We start from the raw sequence: 20741 nt of genomic DNA, 5'->3' as shown, positions 1-20741 counted from the left end.
GGCTATATAGCTCAGTGACATCAGAAATTTATTCAACTCCCTCTCTCTGACTTTGAGTCGACACTATATTAGAGATCTTAGTTAGCTCTTTGCTATACAAGAGAATTCGCTAATTCAAAGTCTCAATCAACACTTCTACAGGGAATTCTACTCTGCTGACTCTAAGTATACTCTAATGGTCTTTACCAGTACCATTCAATATGGTAGGCACTAGCTGTATGTAGCTACTGAGCTCCTGAAAGTGACTCAATACATCCTGGATTTTAAAGACTTTAACTAAAAATAATTTTCTTTAATTTGATAACATGTTGGAATAACATTTTAGATATACTGGATTAAATAAATATAGATCATTGAAATAAATTTCACCTGTTTCTTTTTTACTTTTTTTTTTAACGTGGCTCTTAGAAAATTTTAAATTACCTAAACAGCTTGCCTTATCTATTTAACAGAGCTGCCTATGTCACTCAACCTAGTACTTAGAATCATAGCATTTTTCAAGAAAGTTCAAACCCTTTAAATGAGGAAAATGTTCTCTATTTAACCCATGCTTTATTTATTTATTTATCTATTTGTATTTTAGAAAGAGAGAGAGAAAGAGAGAGAGAACGAGTGGGGGAGAGGGAGAAAGAATCTTAAGCAGTCTCCATGCTCAGTGCAAAGCCCCACCTGGGCTTGATCCTAAGACCCTGGGATCATGACCTGAGCCGAATCAAGAGTTGATGCTCAACCAACTGGGCCACCCAGGTGCCCCTAACTCATGCATTTTTGTGTATTGGTCTTATGTTTCCAACTAGAGTAGGCACTAAGATGATTAATAAGCAGGGGTTTTTTGTTTTGGGTTTTTTTTTTTTTATTGAATAACATTCACTTGTTCAAAATTATAATCTTAATTCTACCAGAAGAAGAGCTTTATCCGTCATTATCCACGAAACATGTTTGTGAAGGATAGCAAAATATGTGACCCTAAAATATGCCTCTTTGGCAGAAGGATTATTCTGGGCTAACAGCACCTGATAAAAGAGCAAATGCAGGGAGAGGCTTTCTCTGAATTCCCTTTATTTGCATAAAGACTGAGCCTCCAAAAAAGACTCAATTGTTATAAATTCCCTCCAGGGAAGTTTCATCAACCAGAGAAGACTGACTCTTACCACAGGAGATTAGAAATTGATGCCAATCTCAGACAAACTTTGTCACAAACTATCATATCCCCCATCTATTCTCCTAAGGGCCCATTCATCTTTCCTAAAAATCATTTACTCTCCTTTAAGAGAGCTCCATCCCCTTTCCCTTTCTCCTATTAAGACAGTATATAAGCTTTCAGGGCACCTGGGTGGCTCAGTCCGTTAAGCGTCAAACTCTGGCTCAGGCCATAATCTCATGGTTTGTGGGTCTGAGCCCCACGTTGGGCTCTGTGCTGACAGCTCAAAGCCTGGAGGCTACTTCAGATTCTGTGTTTCCCTCTCTCTCTGTCCCCCCACCCCGCCCCGCCCCGCCCCACTTGTGCACTCTCTCTGTCTCAGCTCTCAAAAATAAAAAACATTAAAAAAAAAAAAGACACTATATAAGTTCTCAAATATCACTGCTTTGTGGGGTATTCACTTTTTTACTGTGATATCCTCATGTACATAACATTAAAAATTAGTAAATTTGTATACATTTTCTCCTGTTGTCAGTTTATTTCATATCCCAGCTCTCGAACCTAGGAGAGTAGAGGAAAAGTTTTTCCTTCCCTACTGTCTGAAATGGTTAATAAGGAATCCAAGATTCCCCAGTGTAGGTCTTTTACCAGTTTCTTAAACTCCTATAAAAACAGATGTAATGAGTCAATCCATTTAGGATTGGGAGTAATTTTTTTTAATCACTAATATTTATGTTATTCATTAAATCCAGTCATGTAATGGATAGTCCTGATCATTAAACTACAGATTTAAGGTAGCCCTGAATGATCCTTTTAAGTTCAGCATAATTTAAAATTTTTAAATGTAAAGATATACTCAACTAGGATTCCTTATCTGTACCAAAGAACAAAAACATAGATTTGAGGGTCTATTTTCTCATTTATCAAGGATGGCAAATAACAAGTACCATCTAGATGCACGGGACAGAAGTTAATTGATTCCACACAACAGATGCCGTGAGGTATTAAGACTCAATTCTCTAGTGAAGCCTAGTTAAGAAATGACCACAACCCTGTATTACTTAAATATTAATGATTAAGGGGCACCTGGGTGGCGCAGTCGGTTAAGCGTCCGACTTCAGCCAGGTCTCGATCTTGCGGTCCGTGAGTTTGAGCCCCTCGTCGGGCTCTGGGCTGATGGCTCGGAGCCTGGAGCCTGTTTCGGATTCTGTGTCTCCCTCTCTCTCTGCCCCTCCCCCGTTCATGCTCTGTCTCTCTCTGTCCCAAAAATAAAATAAACGTTAAAAAAAAAAATATTAATGATTAAGATTCACAGTTTGGATTTATACAGCTGTGGTTTCTGAGCTACAAAATGCAAAATTTCCAGGAAAACACACTCTCAAAAAAGAACATTAACAATTGCCTGGTGGACTTTGTAATTATGCTCTGGAAGGACTTCTAAGATTATCAGAACACGAATGGCAAGTAGTGGGGTCAGCCGTATCTTAAACCAGACATGCTAGTAAATGTTAATGATCCTCATTTACCTAATAAGGTATATTTATGAATTCTATTGTATTTCAAAGTTTCAATGTTCAAAACAGTAAGTAATCACAGTTCCAGTCACATATGTAGGAATATTTGGTAACTTACAGTTATACTTTACCTAAATATATCAATCCAAATCCTCCAGAGCCAATCATCTTGCCCAGCACCCATTGTTTTCCTTCCATATCATCCAGAATGGTGCCTTCTGGAAGTGGAACAGGAAGTCTGTATTTCTCATTTCTTCTTGGAGGCATCACTTCTGTTGGCAGAAAGGTTGAGATAAGTAATTAAAAATAAGAACAACAAAAAGTCCAGGTAAAATCCATTTCTCAAAATACCTTCTATGGGGCACTTTCCCAGGTTCCTCAGAATTAGGATTCTAAAGTCGACAGGACTTGGGAAGGCCCACATACTACATTCAAGTCGGAATTTCACATACAATATTGAAATCTAAGAAGTACTGACATTAAAAAACAAGCAAACAAACCTGTTGAACTTCACTTAACATTTCCAAAATTCATTTATGGAAGTCTATTATACGGGGCAGAATATACCTTAAGACGTGAGTTTATAATTCCCAATGACAAACAGAAAATAAATTTCATATACATGTAAATATGCCTTCCTTTAAGAATGTAAGTATGAAAGACAACGTCTTGGGTCACTAGGAAAGAATACAGTTTCGGATTAGGAAAAAGTGACAACAGCAACATATATCATCACCAAGCACAGCAAGTGACATCACGGACACAGAATAGGTACTCAGGAAATATTTGTAAAATAAGTCTAGAATTTTCACGGACATATAACTTCTCAGAGCACAAAGTCACAGGGCAGTTTCATTGCTGGCACACTACACTTTCAGCTTGTTTCCCTCTACCCTGTGTCTTCCCCACCCTCACCAAAGTGAAAATTGCTCTGCCTTAGAGATTGATCAATTACATTTGTACACAGGTTTGTGATTTTCACAATGAAAGATTTTTAGTTGGAAGAAAAAAATTGCATAAGGAGATAAAAAACCCACAGCATATCTGCCAGAAACTAATTTAAATGTGAAGGTAATTGCAATCCTCTAAGTATTTCCAAAAAAAATTTGAAGAGTGGTGAGTACTTTGAAATGAAAGTTAAAGTTTTCGTTGTATAATCTTTCCATGTTTTGAATGAGAAAGTTTGTTCCTTTTAATAAGGTTTCGCTTCTTCACTTTAATCCAATGCCCTGCTATCTTTTACTTAGCATCAAGGTCTCAGCGCCAAGGAACACAGGAGAAACCTTTAAGGATAGTATTCACCTGTCCTCCTTACAGGAACACAAGGGAAGCGGGGAATTTAGATGGTGAACTATGCCTAAAGCAGCTTTGTGGGGGTTCCCCTTGACCGATACTTTATATATACTGGTGTCCAATACATGTTTGCTGAGTTAAAACCTAAAGTGTTCAAAGAACAACTTTTCAGCCGGACCTAAATTCTAAATACGTATAAACAGGATAAACACATTTTGGGGGCGGGAGGGAAGTCCGTGGCATCAGAACTTGAGACCTGAAATGTGACAGTCAAATGCACATCCTGGGCGCGGCTACAGTGAGCAAGCGGCGGCCTCCTCTCCAGGCCAATTCCACCCCCACCCCCGACCCCACAAGGGTGTCCCTCTGCTCCGGGGCTCCTTACAGGGCTACGATGAAAAGCGCTCAACACGAGTTGCTGGGGACAAACCGGTGCCCAGAGGCCTGAACACGCGCCAGGACTGGGGGGAAGGGGCGGGGGGGGGGGGGGGCGCAGGCACAGCGCGGCCCACCACCCGCCTGCCTAGACCCTCGGCGGGGCCCTTGGCAGGCCCCGAACCGCCGCGAAGCCCGCGGGCGTCTGGAGACTCCCTTCCTGCCCCCAGGCTCTCTCCGCACCGCCGAAAAGCGAACCCGACCCCCTCCCGGGTCTAGCTCCTCCGGCCCAAGCTCTGGGCAAAGGCGAGATGAAGGGGGCGCCGGTTCTCGCTCCAAGTTAGGGGAAAGTGAGCAACCAACCGCGGCAGCAGGGACCCGCCCGAGCCCAGAGGCCCCGGCGCTCGCTCCGACAGCAGCTCCTTCCGCGGCCCGCGGGGCGGCAGGGCAGGCGGAGAGCCCGACGCTGAAGTACCGCTCCGCCCGACGCCCAGTACCGGGAGAGAGAGAGTGCTCGCCCGGCCCCAGGCTTCCCCCGCCGCCAGGCCGCGCGCGGCCCCTCCCGCCTGCTTTTGGGGCCGGGCGGGGCCGCGGGCCACCAATCCCGCGGGGAGGCGGGCCGGGCCGGAGCCGGCCCTCGGAAGGGCCCAGGCTAACGTCCCGCACCTGGGCCGGCTGCTCGGGACGAGCCCGGCGCCTTCTGACTCCGGGCCGAACTCAGGCCTAGGGGCCCGCGAAGCCTCCGACGCCCGCAGCCTGCGCCTGCGTGCCAGCGGCCTGCCCTCGCTCCATGGAAGACCAGGGGAAGAGCGAGCGGTGGGTCTAAATCGGAAAAGGGGGCTGTTACTGCCACACCCTGGCCCGCCAGTCTGGAGGATGAGCCATCAGATCACTTTGGTGCATTTGTGTAGGAGGAATTTTACGTCTCGCATACCACGATCTCTGTACCTAGAGCTTCCAGACCAGTCGGCGAGCCTTTCCTGAGCTCTTACCCGGTAACTGGTCACACTAGCCAGGCCCTCTGGAGCAAGAAGCGTGGTGTGAGTCAGAAGGCCTATGACAGCGTTTCGGTTCTCAGAGGCATACTGTCTCAAGACCTATTTAGTGGTTGGATACACTTTACCAAACTTTCTTGTGCCAAACTTTCTTTTCTTCTTTTTCTTTTTCTTTCTTTCTTTCTTTCTTTCTTTATTTCTGCCTGTAAACTGGAAATAACCAAATTTAGGTCATAAGGTATGTTAAATAAAAATTTATAATGACACATGTTAAAATGATAAAACTTTATTCCAAACTATTACAATAGGAGAAAGAGGTGCATTCAATGTCAAAGACAACAAAAGAAAGTGGGAATTTATAGTCGGCGGGGGGGGGGGGGGGGGGGGGAGTTCAGTGGATGGAAAATTATTAAGAGGAAATGTCAGGGATAAAAGGAGTATTCTGGCTAAACTGAGCTAACAGGATTCTTGCTGAAGATAGACAGGCCTGGGTGATCAGAACTGATCTGGGGGATGGTGAAGGATGAGGAACTGCGTTAGACGTGGAGGGTGTTCCATTGTAGTAGATGAGGGATTGGCCTAAACTGACTTAGTGGGGTTCTCACTAAAATTGGACAATGTAGACAGAACATGGCAGTCAAAAGCCATGCCCAGTTGAAAAAGAGTTTGGGGGAGCCTGAGTAGAGTTGGGTCTAAGAAAGGATGTTCGGCAGGTTATTAGCTATAAGATTATTATGATAATTTAGTGAGAGAAACGTATTAAGTGGTTTCCTAACACATAATAATGACTCAGTGAGCTTCGAATATTTTAGGGTGAGCTTCTAATATTTTAGGGTAGACAAAAGAAATGCTCCAAAAGCCATTATTAAACAATATATCAACATCCTATTTAGGAAATCAGTACTAACTTGGAATGTAAACTGAAAGAAAAACCAAAGTCCTTGAATGACTTTGATGGAATAAGATTTTAGGGCTTCCTACATCTGTCACCAAATGAAAGATGGCATGAGAAAACATTTCTTAAAAAGCACTTGGTGCTGTGGATAAAAAGCCTTTTTAAAGAAATTCAGTAGTCTATATGTAGAATAATTGCATCCTTTAAGGTCGTCATTCACTAACCCAACAGTGTCCATTCTTATTTCCATAAGGTATATATGTAACTGATGCTCTTGGTTGCCTATCCAAACATATGGGCATTCTTTCTCCCATTCCAAATTTGTTCAGGTTTCTACCCACTTCCCTGGGGTTAATTTCTTTGGGAAGATGCAGCTCCAGCACCAGACACTACCAGTTACTCCTGAGGAGTGATACATGGCTCTTCTCTTCACACCTGTATATCTAGTGTATTTGTGTCTTTGTCTGCTCAGGCCACTATAACAAAATACCACAGGCTGGGGGGCTCATAAACAACAAATTTATTTCTCATAGTTCTGAAGGCTGGGGAGGTTATGACCTAATGACCCCCCATAGGCCGCATCTCCACCATCACATTGGGAATTAGGTTCCAACATATGAATTTTAGGGGGACACAAACATTTAGTCTATGGTAGTTGGCAAATCCTGTTAGCTCAACTTCCAAAACATATCCAGAATCCATCACTTCTCACCACCCCTACTGCCACCATCCTGGTCCAAACCATCATGTCTTTCTTAGTTAATTGTGGTACCCTCCTAAATGCTGTCCTATTTTCTACCCGTCGACCCCTTCAGTCTATTCACAACAAACAACTAAGTGATCTTTTTAAGAAATTAAATTAGATCATTCTTTGGTAAAAACACTTTAGTTTCATTCTAAGTCATTCAGGAAAAGCCAGTCCTTACTATGACCTTACTTCAACCTTGGCAGTATTGACATTTGAGCCAGATAATTCCTTGCTGAGAGGGGGAGGAGGGCCCAGAGGGAGTCTATCTCCTATAGATACTTAGGATATTTAGCACTGTAGGATATATAGCAGCATCCCTAGCCCCCCTAGCAGTTCCTTCCCACCAAGTTATGATGACCAAAACTGTCAACCAGATTTTATACATGTTGTCAAAATTGCCTCTGGGTGAGAATGACTTGTCTGCAAGGATCTACATTTTCTGTAACTACCCCATTTCCTACTACTCCCTCCAGCCACTGTGGCCTCCTTGACCTTCTCAAGACCTTTGCACTTTCCTTTTTCCTGGACTACTCTTCAGTCTGTATCTGTATCGCCTACTCTATCACTTTATTCAGGACTTTATCCAAAAGTCAACTCAGGGAGTCCTTTTTTAAACCACCCTATCTCAAATTTCAACTTACCCATGATACTTCATAGCCCCTTTCTTTTTTTCCTCCTAGTAGTTACTACTGTACAACAACATATTATACAGGTAACTTATTTTGAAAATAAACAAAGAGTATTCCTTGGTACATTGTATGCTCCATGAGAACAGGCAACATTTTTGACTATTTGAGTCACTACTATATTCCAAGTCCCTAGAATGCAAATAGAAAACACACTATTTTCTTGTTAAATAATAAATGAATCATGATATTACCATTCCCCTTTCCAGTGATTGGTTTAGATAGTATGTATATATGAAGTGTAGGTGGAGACAAAGAAAAGTTTTCTGGGCACTTCTATAAAGAGATGCTCTCTTCTGGATATCATTCTGAATGTGATGCCTAGAATTTCTGCAGTCATCTTGTGAACATGAGGGTAAAAGTATAAATCGAACACCAGAAATTGCAGAACTTTCAACAAATGAGGTTAAAATACTTATTTATATATCCAAAAAAAGAAAGGAAGAATAAAAGAAAAGAAATTCAACCCTTAACTCATTCCTCATATAAAACTTGACTTAAAATTGATCATAGACCTAAATCTAAATGCAGGAACTAAAACTATAAAACTTCTGGGAGAAAACCTAAGAGAAATTCCTTATGATTTTGTATTCTGTAAATCTTTGTGATCTTTGAGTTTGTACAATTAGAATGTACCCAAAAAGCTGAAAGCCTAAAAAACTTGATAAATTAACTTCATCAAAATTAAAAAATTTGCTCTTCAAAAAGCCCTGTTAAAATATCAAGTTTTGGTAGGTATGTGGAGTAACAGGAATTCTCTTTCTTTGCTGGTGGGGATCCAAAGTGGTACAGCCACTTCAGAAAATAGTTTGTCAGTTTCTTATAATATTAAATGTATAATTAGCATATGACCCAGCATGCACGTTCCTGGTTATTTACCTAAGAGGAATGTCAACCTATATCTACACAAAGACTTTTATGTAGATGCTTACAGAGCTTCTTATGTAATAGCCAAAAACTGAAAACAGCTCAAATTCACATCAAGTAGATTGTGGAATATAATATATCTTCTACACATCGGAATATCACTCAGCAATAAAGAAGAACAAATGACTGATATACGCAACAACCTGGCTGGATCTCAAAAGCATGATGCTATGTAAAGAAAAAAAGACACAAAAGAGTACATATTGTATAATTCCACTGAAATGCCCAGGGATTAGTTTGAAGGGGTGGATTGACTGCAAAGGGGCTAGTGGAATTTTTGGAATGATAGAAATGTTTAATTTCTTGATTGTAGTAGTGATTACATGAGTATACATTTGTCACAACTCATCTAATTGTACATGTAAGATTTATGAATTTTATTATATGTAAATTTTGCCTCAATAAAACTTACTTACAAGAAAACAATGGCTGAGGAGAAAGATGAGAAGAACCTGAGTCCTTGAGACCTTCCTTGAATCACTCATTCAACTAACCTTGAAGCCACCATACTTTCCATATTCCTCAATAAAGTGTTTAAGTGTCCATATTTCTGAAGCTTCTTAGCATTGTTTTTTATGTTTCTTGCAGCCAAAATCTTCCTAACAGATGAAATAGTTTCAAGTGACAATATATTTAAAATGTTGATAAATTTGTGGTTTAAAAAAATGGGAACAGAAGTGCAGGTAAACCTGTATTGAGAATATGTGGGGTTTTCTTAAGTGTTGGGTTTTAATGCAGAATTTTATGATTCAGAGCATATTGCTGTGTGTATGTTTCAAGATGAAAACTGACAGAATATAGAAATACAAATTTTGGAACTAGTGAAAGAGCGTCTTCTGAATGAACATGATGAGAAACAAGAAAGAAAAGAGAATCTAGACATGAAGCACAAAGTATGAGTCATCAGAAGAAGAAAAAATAGGGAAAACAAGGTTTTCAAACAAGGCTATTTTGATAGATCTTACAGACTATGAGTGATTCATCACACACACATGTGCACGCGTACTCTCTCTCTCTCGCTCTCTCTCTCTCTCTCTCTCTCACACACACACACACACACACACACGAGGACTTTCTTGGCAGTGTGCCAACATTGTAGGTACTGCTTGGGTTCTGTTTTTCAAAGAACCAGGTGCTGTGAAATGCTTGTACTGGTTCATAGAAAAAAGAAAAACCTAACCATTCAGTGAGCATACTTTACAAGGCCAAGATCATTTCATATCAGTTAAAGTGTTAAAGATGTTGCATAGACAAAACATTTAGAAAAATCCAATCTTTGTTATTTAATGTGAGAAAAGGAGATCACTTCACTGGAAACATTTTGCCTGCCAAAGAAGAGCTAGTTTTTGTTTTGTAAAAATCAGGAGGCCATTTGCACTCATAAACGCAAAATCCCTGGAGAGCTAAGCAGTTACTGACATAGAAATTTTGAAAATGATAGTATTCAGATAAATGGAATCTCAAAGCTCTCAGATATACAATCAGACCAAATATCTATGTCCTTTGTATTCTTTACATATAAGACCATTACAAAGCATGAATGTATTGTCCCCAAAACATAATTCTTGATTGTCCATATAAATGAAAGACAAGGATAGAAAAAATTAATTTAAAATGTCATCTGTCGGTATGTCAACAGGCTTCATAAAATTGTGTCCAGAGATATTAATTAGCAGAGCCCTACTGCCAAACAATTGGAAGTAAATATGTATCAAATTATCTCCCAAACAATTGAATATGGTAGAACCTAGTATGGCTAGCCAAAATGACATTAGTCCTACCCTGTCCATTCATCTAATGCAAGCATCATAAAAGGTTAATTAATCATAAGACTATATCCACACTTCGCATCCTCTTTCTTTCCAACTAACATGCCTGCGATAATCAAAAACATGAGCTGGAAAAGGAGGAAGGGCAACTGGCTGACTGGTTTTCAAGAAAAAGCTGTGCTTTCAATAAGAATAGAGTTGATGATGTATTCAATGGAGAGATGAGGACAGTTTTCCCACGTGTGATGTAAGCTATGCTCTTAGGCTTGCCTTTCACACACTTGCAGCACTGCCGTCTTTCAGTTTTTATTCTTAAACCCTATAGGCTTTGAACTCAGGTTGACTTTAAGTACAATTCAAGCACAATTAAAAACTCAGGACCTCAGTTTAATGAGCCATGTTTCAAGTGCTCAATGGCCACAGGTAGCAGCTAGTGGCTACCCTACTGGACAGAACAAGTTACAGAATATTTCCACTGTCATTGAAAGTTTGGCGGGGTGAACCTGAGTAGACCTGAGTGGCTCAGTTGGCTAAACATCTGACTTTGGCTCAAGTCATGATCTCAAGGTTAGTGAGTTCAAAGTTCAAGCCCTGCATGGAGCTCTACGCTGACAGCTCAGAACCTGGAGCCTGCCTCAGATTCTGTATCTCCCTCTCTCTCTGCCCCTTGCCCACTTGTTCTCTCTTTGTCTCTCTCTCTCTCTCTCTCTCTCTCTCTCTCTCTCAGTCTCTTTCAAAAATAAACATCAAAAAAAAATTAAAAAAAGAAAAAGAAAGTTCTGCTGGACAGCACTGCTATAGACAATGGAGAATCCTTGGCAACTCAAGCTGTGGTAGTGTCCCCTCCCTAGGAGAGAAAATAAAACAAACTTCAATGCAACCTGGCTATATGCATACGTGATAACATCCCTCACGACCTTGTAACATGAGACCACTTAATCAGACTGCATGCTTGTGTGTTTCCATATATGGGAGACAAAGAAATAGAAAATATATAAAAAACTACACCATGTGGTGATTGGGGCTCAGTTCTTCCGGTACAGAATCCAACTGAGCCATGCCGGCATGAATAAAGTTGCTTCCTGGAAAGAAAAGCCTCATTGTTACGACTCTCCATGCAAGAATCCTGCACAAAGCAGGAGGCTAACCCTAAACGCTTATTATGTTAGTCCGCCCAGAGTATAGACAAGTGTGTCTGGAAAAGGTCTGTTCCTCAGCCCATACTATATTCTTTTGATTATAGTAATTTTATAATAGATTTAGTTCATTTCGTACATTGTCTTAGATATTTTGACACATTTCACATATATTTTCACATATATATGTATATAAAGTTTGTATTAATTTTATTGGCATGAACATAGAAAGGATATGGAGGATAGACACTATCCTGATGCTGAGAGCTTTGCGTTATATCCAGATGTGAAATTGAAATGGTAGGAGTAGATTAACATTTTATTTTAGACTTATGACATGTTTTACCTACTGTAACAAAGAAAAATCTATGCATGTTATCTCTATAAGATGAAATTAATGATATACTGACTCCCTTATCACATTTGTTTTTTTAAAAAATTTCTAAGGGAAGATAATTAGGTACCCAGTAGAAAATAGGCACTTCATATTTTAAAGGGATATAAATTCTCATTTTCAATATGAAGGGTCCAAAATAATATTATTATATCAAATATACTCCCTTGATGGAAAATGAAACATAATCTTACTTATACTCTACTTTTTGTTTATGATCTATATTAGGTGAGAAAAAAATCATAACTGGAACCACTTCAGGAGGCAATTGGAATACATTAATGATATGTCATGTGAGTCTCACTTCTGGAAAAGACCATGCTTTATTTAGCTGTCTCTGGCACATAGGAGAAAAAGTCAAGGATGTTTAAGAGGATATTCTTCTAATGAAGTCATTCTAATGGATAACAGCCATAACTACTGTTGGAAGTTCTTCTTTCCAAGATTATCCTCCAATGATTCAGTTCAAAAGAACAGATGTATTTTTAGGATAGTGTTTCTTTTTTTTTTTTTTTTTTTTTTAATTTTTTTTTTTTTTTCAACGTTTATTTATTTTTGGGACAGAGAGAGACAGAGCATGAACAGGGGAGGGGCAGAGAGAGAGGGAGACAAGATTGGAAACAGGCTCCAGGCTCTGAGCCATCAGCCCAGAGCCCGACGCGGGGCTCGAACTCACGGACCGTGAGATCGTGACCTGGCTGAAGTCGGACGCTTAACCGACTGCGCCACCCAGGCGCCCCAGGATAGTGTTTCTTATGCAGTAATCTCATTTTACACCTGAGTGTTATCCATACCTTAGTGTTTCCTATTTTCACACATATGTGGTTGGGTTTCATCTGATGCTACTTGAATGCACTTATAAAAATGGAGGAATTCTAGTACTCTTTTATACCTCATGGAGCTTTCTCTCTTCTCTTCTGCCGAATTATGGAGAAGAAGCCTACAAAAATCCCATTCCCTAGAAGTGAAGTTAGTAATGCTGAATTGATTTGATAGGGGTGATGAACATTCAAATCCCAATATATTGGAGTGAATCAACAGTGTGAAGGACTCATGACACTGCTCGTTCATTTCACAAGGGTATTTGATCAACTATGAAATGCAAATGTTACTAGCATCATGAAATCTTCCTCTGAAGCTATCTGGACAATCTATTACAGGATATTTCACGCTATATGGATACTCTTGAGTTTTTTAATACACATAATAATTTCCTGGGATTCAGTTCCTACTCATAACAAAAATAAACGGGTAAATAGCAGACGAGAGAGTATATGGAGACCATAGTCTGGTGAAGAAATCATTGGAAGCTTCTGGGCAAGATAATAACAAAAGCAGACTTTTATCTCTCTGCTCTCAAATTCTGATTGCAATGCCTAACATAATATTTTTAAAGGGGAAAGAGGAAAAAAACAATTCCACATTAGCACCAGAAAGTAAAAATGAATACCGGCCATATGCAAGGAACTTGGAGGCATTTCTGTTAAAAGTTATACAGGTAGAGGGGCACGTGGGTGGCTCAGTCAGTTAAGTGTCCTACTCTTGATTTTGGCTCAGGTCGTGATGTCACAGTTCATGAGATCCAGCCTGTGTCGGGCTCTGTGCTGACAGTGTGGAGCCTGCTTAGGATTCTCTCTCTCCCTCTCTCTCTGCCCCTCCCCCATTTTTGCTAACTCGCTTTCTCTGTCTCTCACTAAATAAATAAATAAATAAATAGACATTTTTAAACAAGTTATGTAGGTGCATGGAGTATCAATGTCAAACATCCTCTGTTAAAGGAGCCATGTACCAAAATGCGATAGACAAAACGCTGACCAATTAATACTACCAGCTTCTGAAATGTAAAGGTATTAGGGTTAAGAGTGAAATCCATGCATTGAATCATCAGGAGCACAACTCTCCTATGTGGACCATAACATTTTGACCATATCACTGGTACTGCAAGGCCTCATGAGCAGTGAGCTGGCAACATTGCAGCTTGCTCCCCACACCCAGGGAGAGTCACCAAACATTTATAATAGTGCTTGGAGTATAACTGCTTCGTCAATATTTTGAATGAATAAATGAAGTTTATATATGTATATAAACTTCATTTATATATATAAACTTTGCTGTATCTATATATACAGCAAAGTTTATATATATATATATATATATATATATATAAACAGCATATATATATATATATATATATATATATATATAAACAGAAAACCTGCAACCTGTTGTCAGCTTTCCTTTAGCACTGACCTGGGGAATAAAAAACAAAGATGAGAGATGGTGTTCATGCTCTAAGACGAAGACAAATTCACAGAACAAAACAGAGGGTGAAATGAAATGTGCAGAAACCCCTATGGAGAAACCAGAAACATCAATGCAGATTCATTCACTTACTCGAATATTACTTCAGCTTGGCTCTGGAGACAGATTGTACCAAAAGACAGAGTCATTGCCTTCTTAAAAGTCATAGACAGGGAGCCTGGGTGGCTCAGTCGGTTAAGCATCCAACCTCAATCAGCTCATGATCTCACGGCTCATGTGTTCGAGCCACATGTCAGGCTCTGTCCTGACAGCTCAGAGCCTGGAGCCGGCCTCGGATTCTGCATCCTCCTCTTTTTCTGCCCCTCCCCTGCTTGTGCTCGCTCTCTCTCTCTCTCTCTTTCTCTGTCTCTCAAAAATAAATAAACATTAAAAACAATTTTTAAAAAGTCATACCCCTTTGGAGGGGACAGGAATTAAATAATCGCTGAGAAAACGTATAGGATTCTGTTAGAAGCTATAACAGGAGGAGCTCATTCCAACTGGCAGACAGGGTCATGGAAAACCTCTGAGGGAATGACACTTAAAATAAGACCTGAGTGGGGTGCCTGGATGGCTCAGTTGCTTAAGTGTCCAACTCTTGATTTTGGCTCATGGTTTGTGATATCCAGCCTCACATCGAGTTCTGGGTTGACAGCACAGAGCCTGCTTAGGATTCTCTTTCTCCTCTCTCTCTCTCTGCCCCTCCCCTGCTCACTCTCACTCTCTCTAGCTCTCTCTCTCTCTCTCTCAAAATAAATAAACTAAAAAAAAAGGAGAGACTTGAGGGATGAAGGTCATTAGGAGTCAGAAAAGGGAAGGAAGAACACTTTGTGGAGAAAAGGATATCTGCAAAGTCCTGAGGTAGGAAGGAACTTGGTGTGTTTAAGGCCCCGAAAGGACACCTGTGAGAGATGATAGCAAAGGATGATCCTGGAGATTAAATAATGCTACAATTGGTGAGTCTAAAGATTTGTCTTTTTCCTAAGTGAAATGAAGAGCTATTGAAGAATTTAAACAAGGGAATGACATGATCCTGTCTACATGTTAAGATCACAGTAGCTACCGAGCAATTATTCTCTAAATGATCCATAGTGATATATAGCAAGTGATTATTAAAATTTGTAAGCACTTACCTGGAATCCTCAGAAGTTATTTGGGAAACAACTACGTTATCTGCATTCGCAAAGGATCAGAGCTTGAATCACTTTATTTCTAGGATAGAGGAAAGAATTTTTCGAGAAACCTTGAGATTTGTGAAGACATCAGAGTTACACTGTTATATTGTAACTTTTTCTGTTTATCACTAGAGCCATACAGGAAAGATTCTAGTAGGAAATCATATCAGTTTAACAGAAACTATATCCATTTCTATTTGTCCATAAAACAAGATGAGAAAAGCATAGATAGCCCTCTGTAGATGACCAAATTGAGAAAAAATACTGTACTTAAGGAAAGATCCTACAATTTAGACTCCATTCCTTCTTTGAAAAATCAAAACTACCTTCTTTTGAAAATAAGATTATTACAGGAGCGCCTGAGTGGCTCAGTCGATTAAGCATCCAACTTCGGCTCAGGTCATAATCTCCCAGTTCATGGGTGCAAGCCCCCCATCAGGCTATGTGCTGACATCTCAGAGCCTGGAGCCTGTTTTGGATTCTGTGACTCCTTCTGTCTGTTCTTCCCCTGCTCACACTCTTTCTCTCTCCTCCAAAAATAAATAAACACTAAAAATTTTTTTAAATAAAATTACTACAATAAACAGAAAACCATTCTAATTTTTTTATTCATAAATACAATACAATCAAAGAAGAGATTTTACCTATGGAACTAAAGATAATATGTAATAATGATGTAGAAGATAAACATAAAATTTCTTTAAATTTCAAAAGAAATGATAGATAATAAACTTCAATGATGAGGGAAAACATTCAAAATTTATCCGAGCAAAAATCTACTTACTTGCAAAATGAGATCCGCCTCAAAGATTTTTCTCTGTGACACTAAGTGAAAGAAGGAAAGGAGTGTCAACCACAGAGTTGTAAATAAAATGACTGTGACTTCAGAATGCTAAAACAGTCAAGTTATCCTTATGCGTGAAGGCAAAAATAGCGATATTTTCAAATATGCAGAAGTCAGAACATACACCAGAAAAACTTGCTAAGTAAAGTAACTAAAAACCTGGGGGGGAGGGGGGATACTAAAAATGAGGCAAAAGTAAAAGCAGAGTTTCTATCTATTCATAACTACACCACATCCTATGAAAGGGAATTTCATTTGCCGAACACCTAAAAGGGAAAATCGCTCTGTAGCATTGGGAAATAATGCGGAATTCTTAGGGTTTTCCAGGAGTAAAGAAAAGGAAACAAGACAAAGGTGGAAGAGAGGTCAACCAGAGACATAGCATGAAACTGGAGGCTGGGTGGGGTAAAAGGTCATTGCTGAGACCTTGGTTGTAGGATAGACAAAGGACTAATCAAGACTGATGTCTACTGTTCCGCTCAAAGTTGTTTGGGTTGCTATGATCTTAACTCCTCTTCAACGTTCCTTCCATTTTTGTTTAATGTGTATGAATGAGTGTATAAATTAAAGAGTCCATGTTCCATATCTGAGCAGGTGTGACTCAAATTAGAGATGGCACATGAAGAAACAACAGTCCGACGTAGCCATGAGAATATAACATAAAGTATTTTTATGGAGAAAGCCTATTCAAATTTTAGGAAAGGGACTTGAGTTCATTTTTTCTAGATCTTGAGAAATTTGGAGGCACCTGGCTATCATTTAGATTGCACATTAGTTATGGAAGTTACGTTAGAAGAAAAATACTGGTGGTGAGCTTTAATGATCTGAAGTCTAAGTAATTATTTCAAATATTTCAAAATGTATTTAAAGTTTTCTTTATTTGGCCTCTCAACTTCAATGATTTTTTTTCCCTCTACTCTGCTGAAGCCAGTCACGCTGAGGGAAGGGAAGAAACTGACAGTCATATTCTTGGTCTCATTACCAAAAAATGCATCACTTCCAATCCCAATTATCTTCTTTGGTCTCCTGGTGCTCTTTTAGTCCAGTAGCTATTCCTTCTAAATTTACTTTGGTCAGTCTGTCTCTGCTCAGTCTCTACTCAGGGCACAGACATTGATCTTTTTTCATTCCAAGGCTTTAAATGCAATATATGGGTTATGAACTCCAAAATTTATATCCCTAGTTGTTTTAGTCACCATTTGGAGTCACCATTTGGACAAACACTCCAAACTTAGTGGCATAAAAGCACAGCTACGTTATCATGCTCGTACATTCTGTGTGTCAGGAGCTTGGAAGTGGCACAGAGAGAATGGCTTTTTCCTGCTGGGATGATTAGCAAGCTGTGGGTGACTCTCAGCTTAAGTACTAGAATCATCTGAAGATTTGACCATTCACATGTTTGGACTAGAAGACCAGAGCAATGACTCTAGAACTCATAAACTCAGGCAAACTCATAAACTCAGGCAAACAACAATCATAAATGCTGTGTGAGATGATTCTTTCAGAACTCGAAAAGCAGTGTTAGAGGCCAGATAAGGATGGGCCTTCTTTATCCTGATACTCAAGGAAAAGTCAGATGACTGTAAAAGAGAACAGTCAACAGTTAAAGATAACTGTAGACCAGGAGCTCAACAGAACCCAGAACCAAAGTGACCATTATGATACAAAATCAACAAACAAATAAAAATTCCTAAGAACCTCAATATTATAAGGGAATAGCCTATGTGTGCCTTAGCCTAGCAATCCAAATAATTTAATCTGGTCATGAGAAAAGATTGTGAAAGACAAGAAAATAGGGCAAGATCTCACAAGCTCTGCCAGCCATACTACTTGCTTTTAACCAAGTCTACATTTGGTCAATGTAAAAACCCTCTCCTCTTGGGGCACCTGGGTGGCTCAGTCAGTTAAGCATCCAACTTTGGCTCAGGTCATGATCTCATGGTTCATGGGTTCGAGCCCCGTGTCAGGCTCTGTGCTGGTTAACTTAAAGCCTGGAGCCTGCTCTGATTCTGTGTCTCCTTCTCTCTCTGCCCCTCCCCAGCTAGCTCTGTCTCTGCCTCTCAAAAATAAATTTAAAAATATTTTAAAAAAACACCACTTTCCTCTTAAATTTTACAAAGTTCCTTTGTAAAAGTCAGTTTCTACTTGAATTGATACAAAGTAAAAAAATGGTCCCATCTAACAATGTTAGAGTAGAAAATCAGAGACCTCTGAGAGGTTAAGCCCAATGGGAACTGTGAGGAAAATGGCCTAAGACAGAGAAGAATGGTGTAAGTGGACCAGACAGGTAAGAGGTATTGAAGTGGAAGAAAATTGGAGATGCAAATTCTGGTGATCACTTCATGCCTGGAGGTTTGCCTTATATTTTTCTCCTGTATTTTGTTTTTAACAGGAATAGAAAATAGCTCATCAGCTTCCATAGAGCTCTTTAGGATTTTAAGGGAATTTTTGAATAGACTTCTCAGCTGGCTCTTTTGGAATTACTGGATGACTAAACTGCAATGAGGTATCTCATCTTCCAGAAGATGTACAAGTATTTTTCAAGAGAGATCAAGTTGTTAAGTATTTTAATATAACTGTCAAGAATTTCAAAAACCCAGAACCTGTTGTATTGGATTACTCTTTGGAAAAACTGCTTCCCTTTTTAGATCTATATAGATAGATGTAGATATAGATGATACAGATATAGATGATATAGATATAGATATAGATATAGATATATAGATATAGATATAGATATGTAGATATAGATATAGATGATAGAGATATAGATATTTCTAACTGCTGATATAGTGTTGTAGTAAATACGAACTATGGACGAGACCAGGAAATGATGTTATTACTTGTCATTCTTAAGTGTCACCTCTTTCTGGGAGCCCTGGTGTACAAAGCACTAAATCAGGATGAATAAAATTTCAAGATGAAAAACAATTTCCCCTGCTCTGAATTCTAAAAATAGTTGGTGAGTCCAGGCTCAGTATTCAGGTATCTCCCATCTAGATTAAAGACCTAGAATATGGAATTGTATGAGCTCTATTTAACAACAGTAACTGTCGTTCTTACTAGGCAGTTCTTCATTTGAAAGCCTTGGCCATGGTATGTCCCTCTTCCACCACGTGGACAAATACTGTAGTGTTGGTCACATTTTGCTAAAATTTAGCCATACTCAATTCCTCGTCTTAAAACTTCTATTTAAAAACATTGGCCATATTCATGGAAATACACACAAATTTCTGTTCAGAGGAGAGACTTTTTTCCCTCTTTATCGGTGTAGCCATTCCTATTATCCTCTCTTTCGGTCACCCTCCTGTGTTGGATACTTACACTTCTATAAATCTCAGAGAAGGAGCCAGTAGTCTTTTTCTACCTGAAACACTTATAACAAAGTTCTGTCAATATTTCTGTCTGTACCGGGGTCAATATTTGTACACATTGACTCAGATGTACAAAAAGTAATTTTTTATTTATATAGATGACTAGCTCTATAATTGACTGTTTTCCTTTACTCTGAAGCCTCCATTGTGTTGTTTAAAACACTGTTTTGGATTTATATTCAGGCATTTTAGAGGTTTTACTATCAGTCATAGCTGTTGCTCTCCCTCCATAGAAGCCTTCTCACCACCACTGCCTATTTCTGTTGTCTTTCCTTGGGTGTAATTTGAATACCGTGGGATCTTATTTAAGTTCATGGGATTAGATAGAGAGGCATTTTATCTTTATATCATACCTTGGATTTTCACTGGACTCCAATGAAGATTTTTCTCATCCTGCTGAGTCACTGGGCATCTCGGATTGGTGCCCTTAAGTTTTTAGTATTAAAGAATTAAGGTGATAAACAATTAGAAAGGCAAAAAGAAAGGGAAAGCCACCCTTAATTTGCACAAAATGGTATAATTATTTAACTGATTATTACTTTGTTCAAAAAAGTTTACAACTATATACCCATAGGCTACCTAAAACCGACTAAAATTTGCAGATTCGTGTTTCTTCAGCAGTCAACAAAATTTTCTCTTTTGCCATCAGCCTATAAGAAAAATAATTAAATAGTCTTTTATTGCGTTAAAGTCAGTACATTCTAAAAATAAGACAGAGCATTACTCACTTCTCTAAAATGCTACATATGCCAGTACCGACAAGCTTCACTCATGACCTCCACGTTATTTATGGAACCTGCTATTTGTCATGGTTTTATATTCATGGGAAGAGTATTGTGGATCCCTAGCCTTCAGGAGTCATATCAACATTCCTTAGCTAAATACATAGGATTATTTTATGCTATAGAAATTAATTACGTAAATCAGATACTAACCCGTCCCACTCTCCCCTCCCTTTCTCGCTCACACACAAACCACTGGTCTCACTGACAACACCTGCCCTTAGGTAATAGACATTCCAATAATCTCAGCAATTCAAAGATTTTCCATTACTCTTTCAGAAGGGAAAATGTACCAGGCAATTTTCACTTTGCACATCTCCATGATGTAATGGAACAAGTGAGACAGAGTACACTGGAAAAGGGAAGACTTGCAATAGTTGAAGTATTAAAAT

The 20741-nt window shown here is 39.3% G+C and overlaps 1 protein-coding gene across 5 annotated transcripts in view; it reads right to left on the bottom strand.

The window, feature by feature from the left end:
* VRK2 (VRK serine/threonine kinase 2) overlaps nt 1-5111 on the bottom strand; it is a 104476-nt gene extending 99365 nt beyond the window's left edge. Inside the window, exons 1-2 of one of the 5 annotated variants that reach the window (XM_047851853.1) lie at nt 4990-5111; nt 2787-2927 (exon numbers count right to left, since the gene is read on the bottom strand). In XM_047851853.1, the coding sequence (XP_047707809.1) occupies nt 2787-2922 (136 nt within the window). In that variant the 5' untranslated portion in view covers nt 2923-2927; nt 4990-5111. Of the gene's footprint in view, nt 1-2227; nt 2246-2773; nt 2928-4686; nt 4868-4989 lie in introns of those variants that run through there. The other 4 variants (XM_047851854.1, XM_047851852.1, XM_047851855.1 and 1 more) reach the window with 4 other exon arrangements.
* Nucleotides 5112-20741: the final 15630 nt, after the last annotated feature.

Source organism: Prionailurus viverrinus, chromosome A3 (assembly GCF_022837055.1).
Source record: "Prionailurus viverrinus isolate Anna chromosome A3, UM_Priviv_1.0, whole genome shotgun sequence".
In the NCBI taxonomy this organism is placed as follows: domain Eukaryota; kingdom Metazoa; phylum Chordata; class Mammalia; order Carnivora; family Felidae; genus Prionailurus; species Prionailurus viverrinus.
The sequence above is the reverse complement of the archived record's forward strand: the minus strand, read 5'-3'. Positions and strand labels throughout refer to the sequence as shown.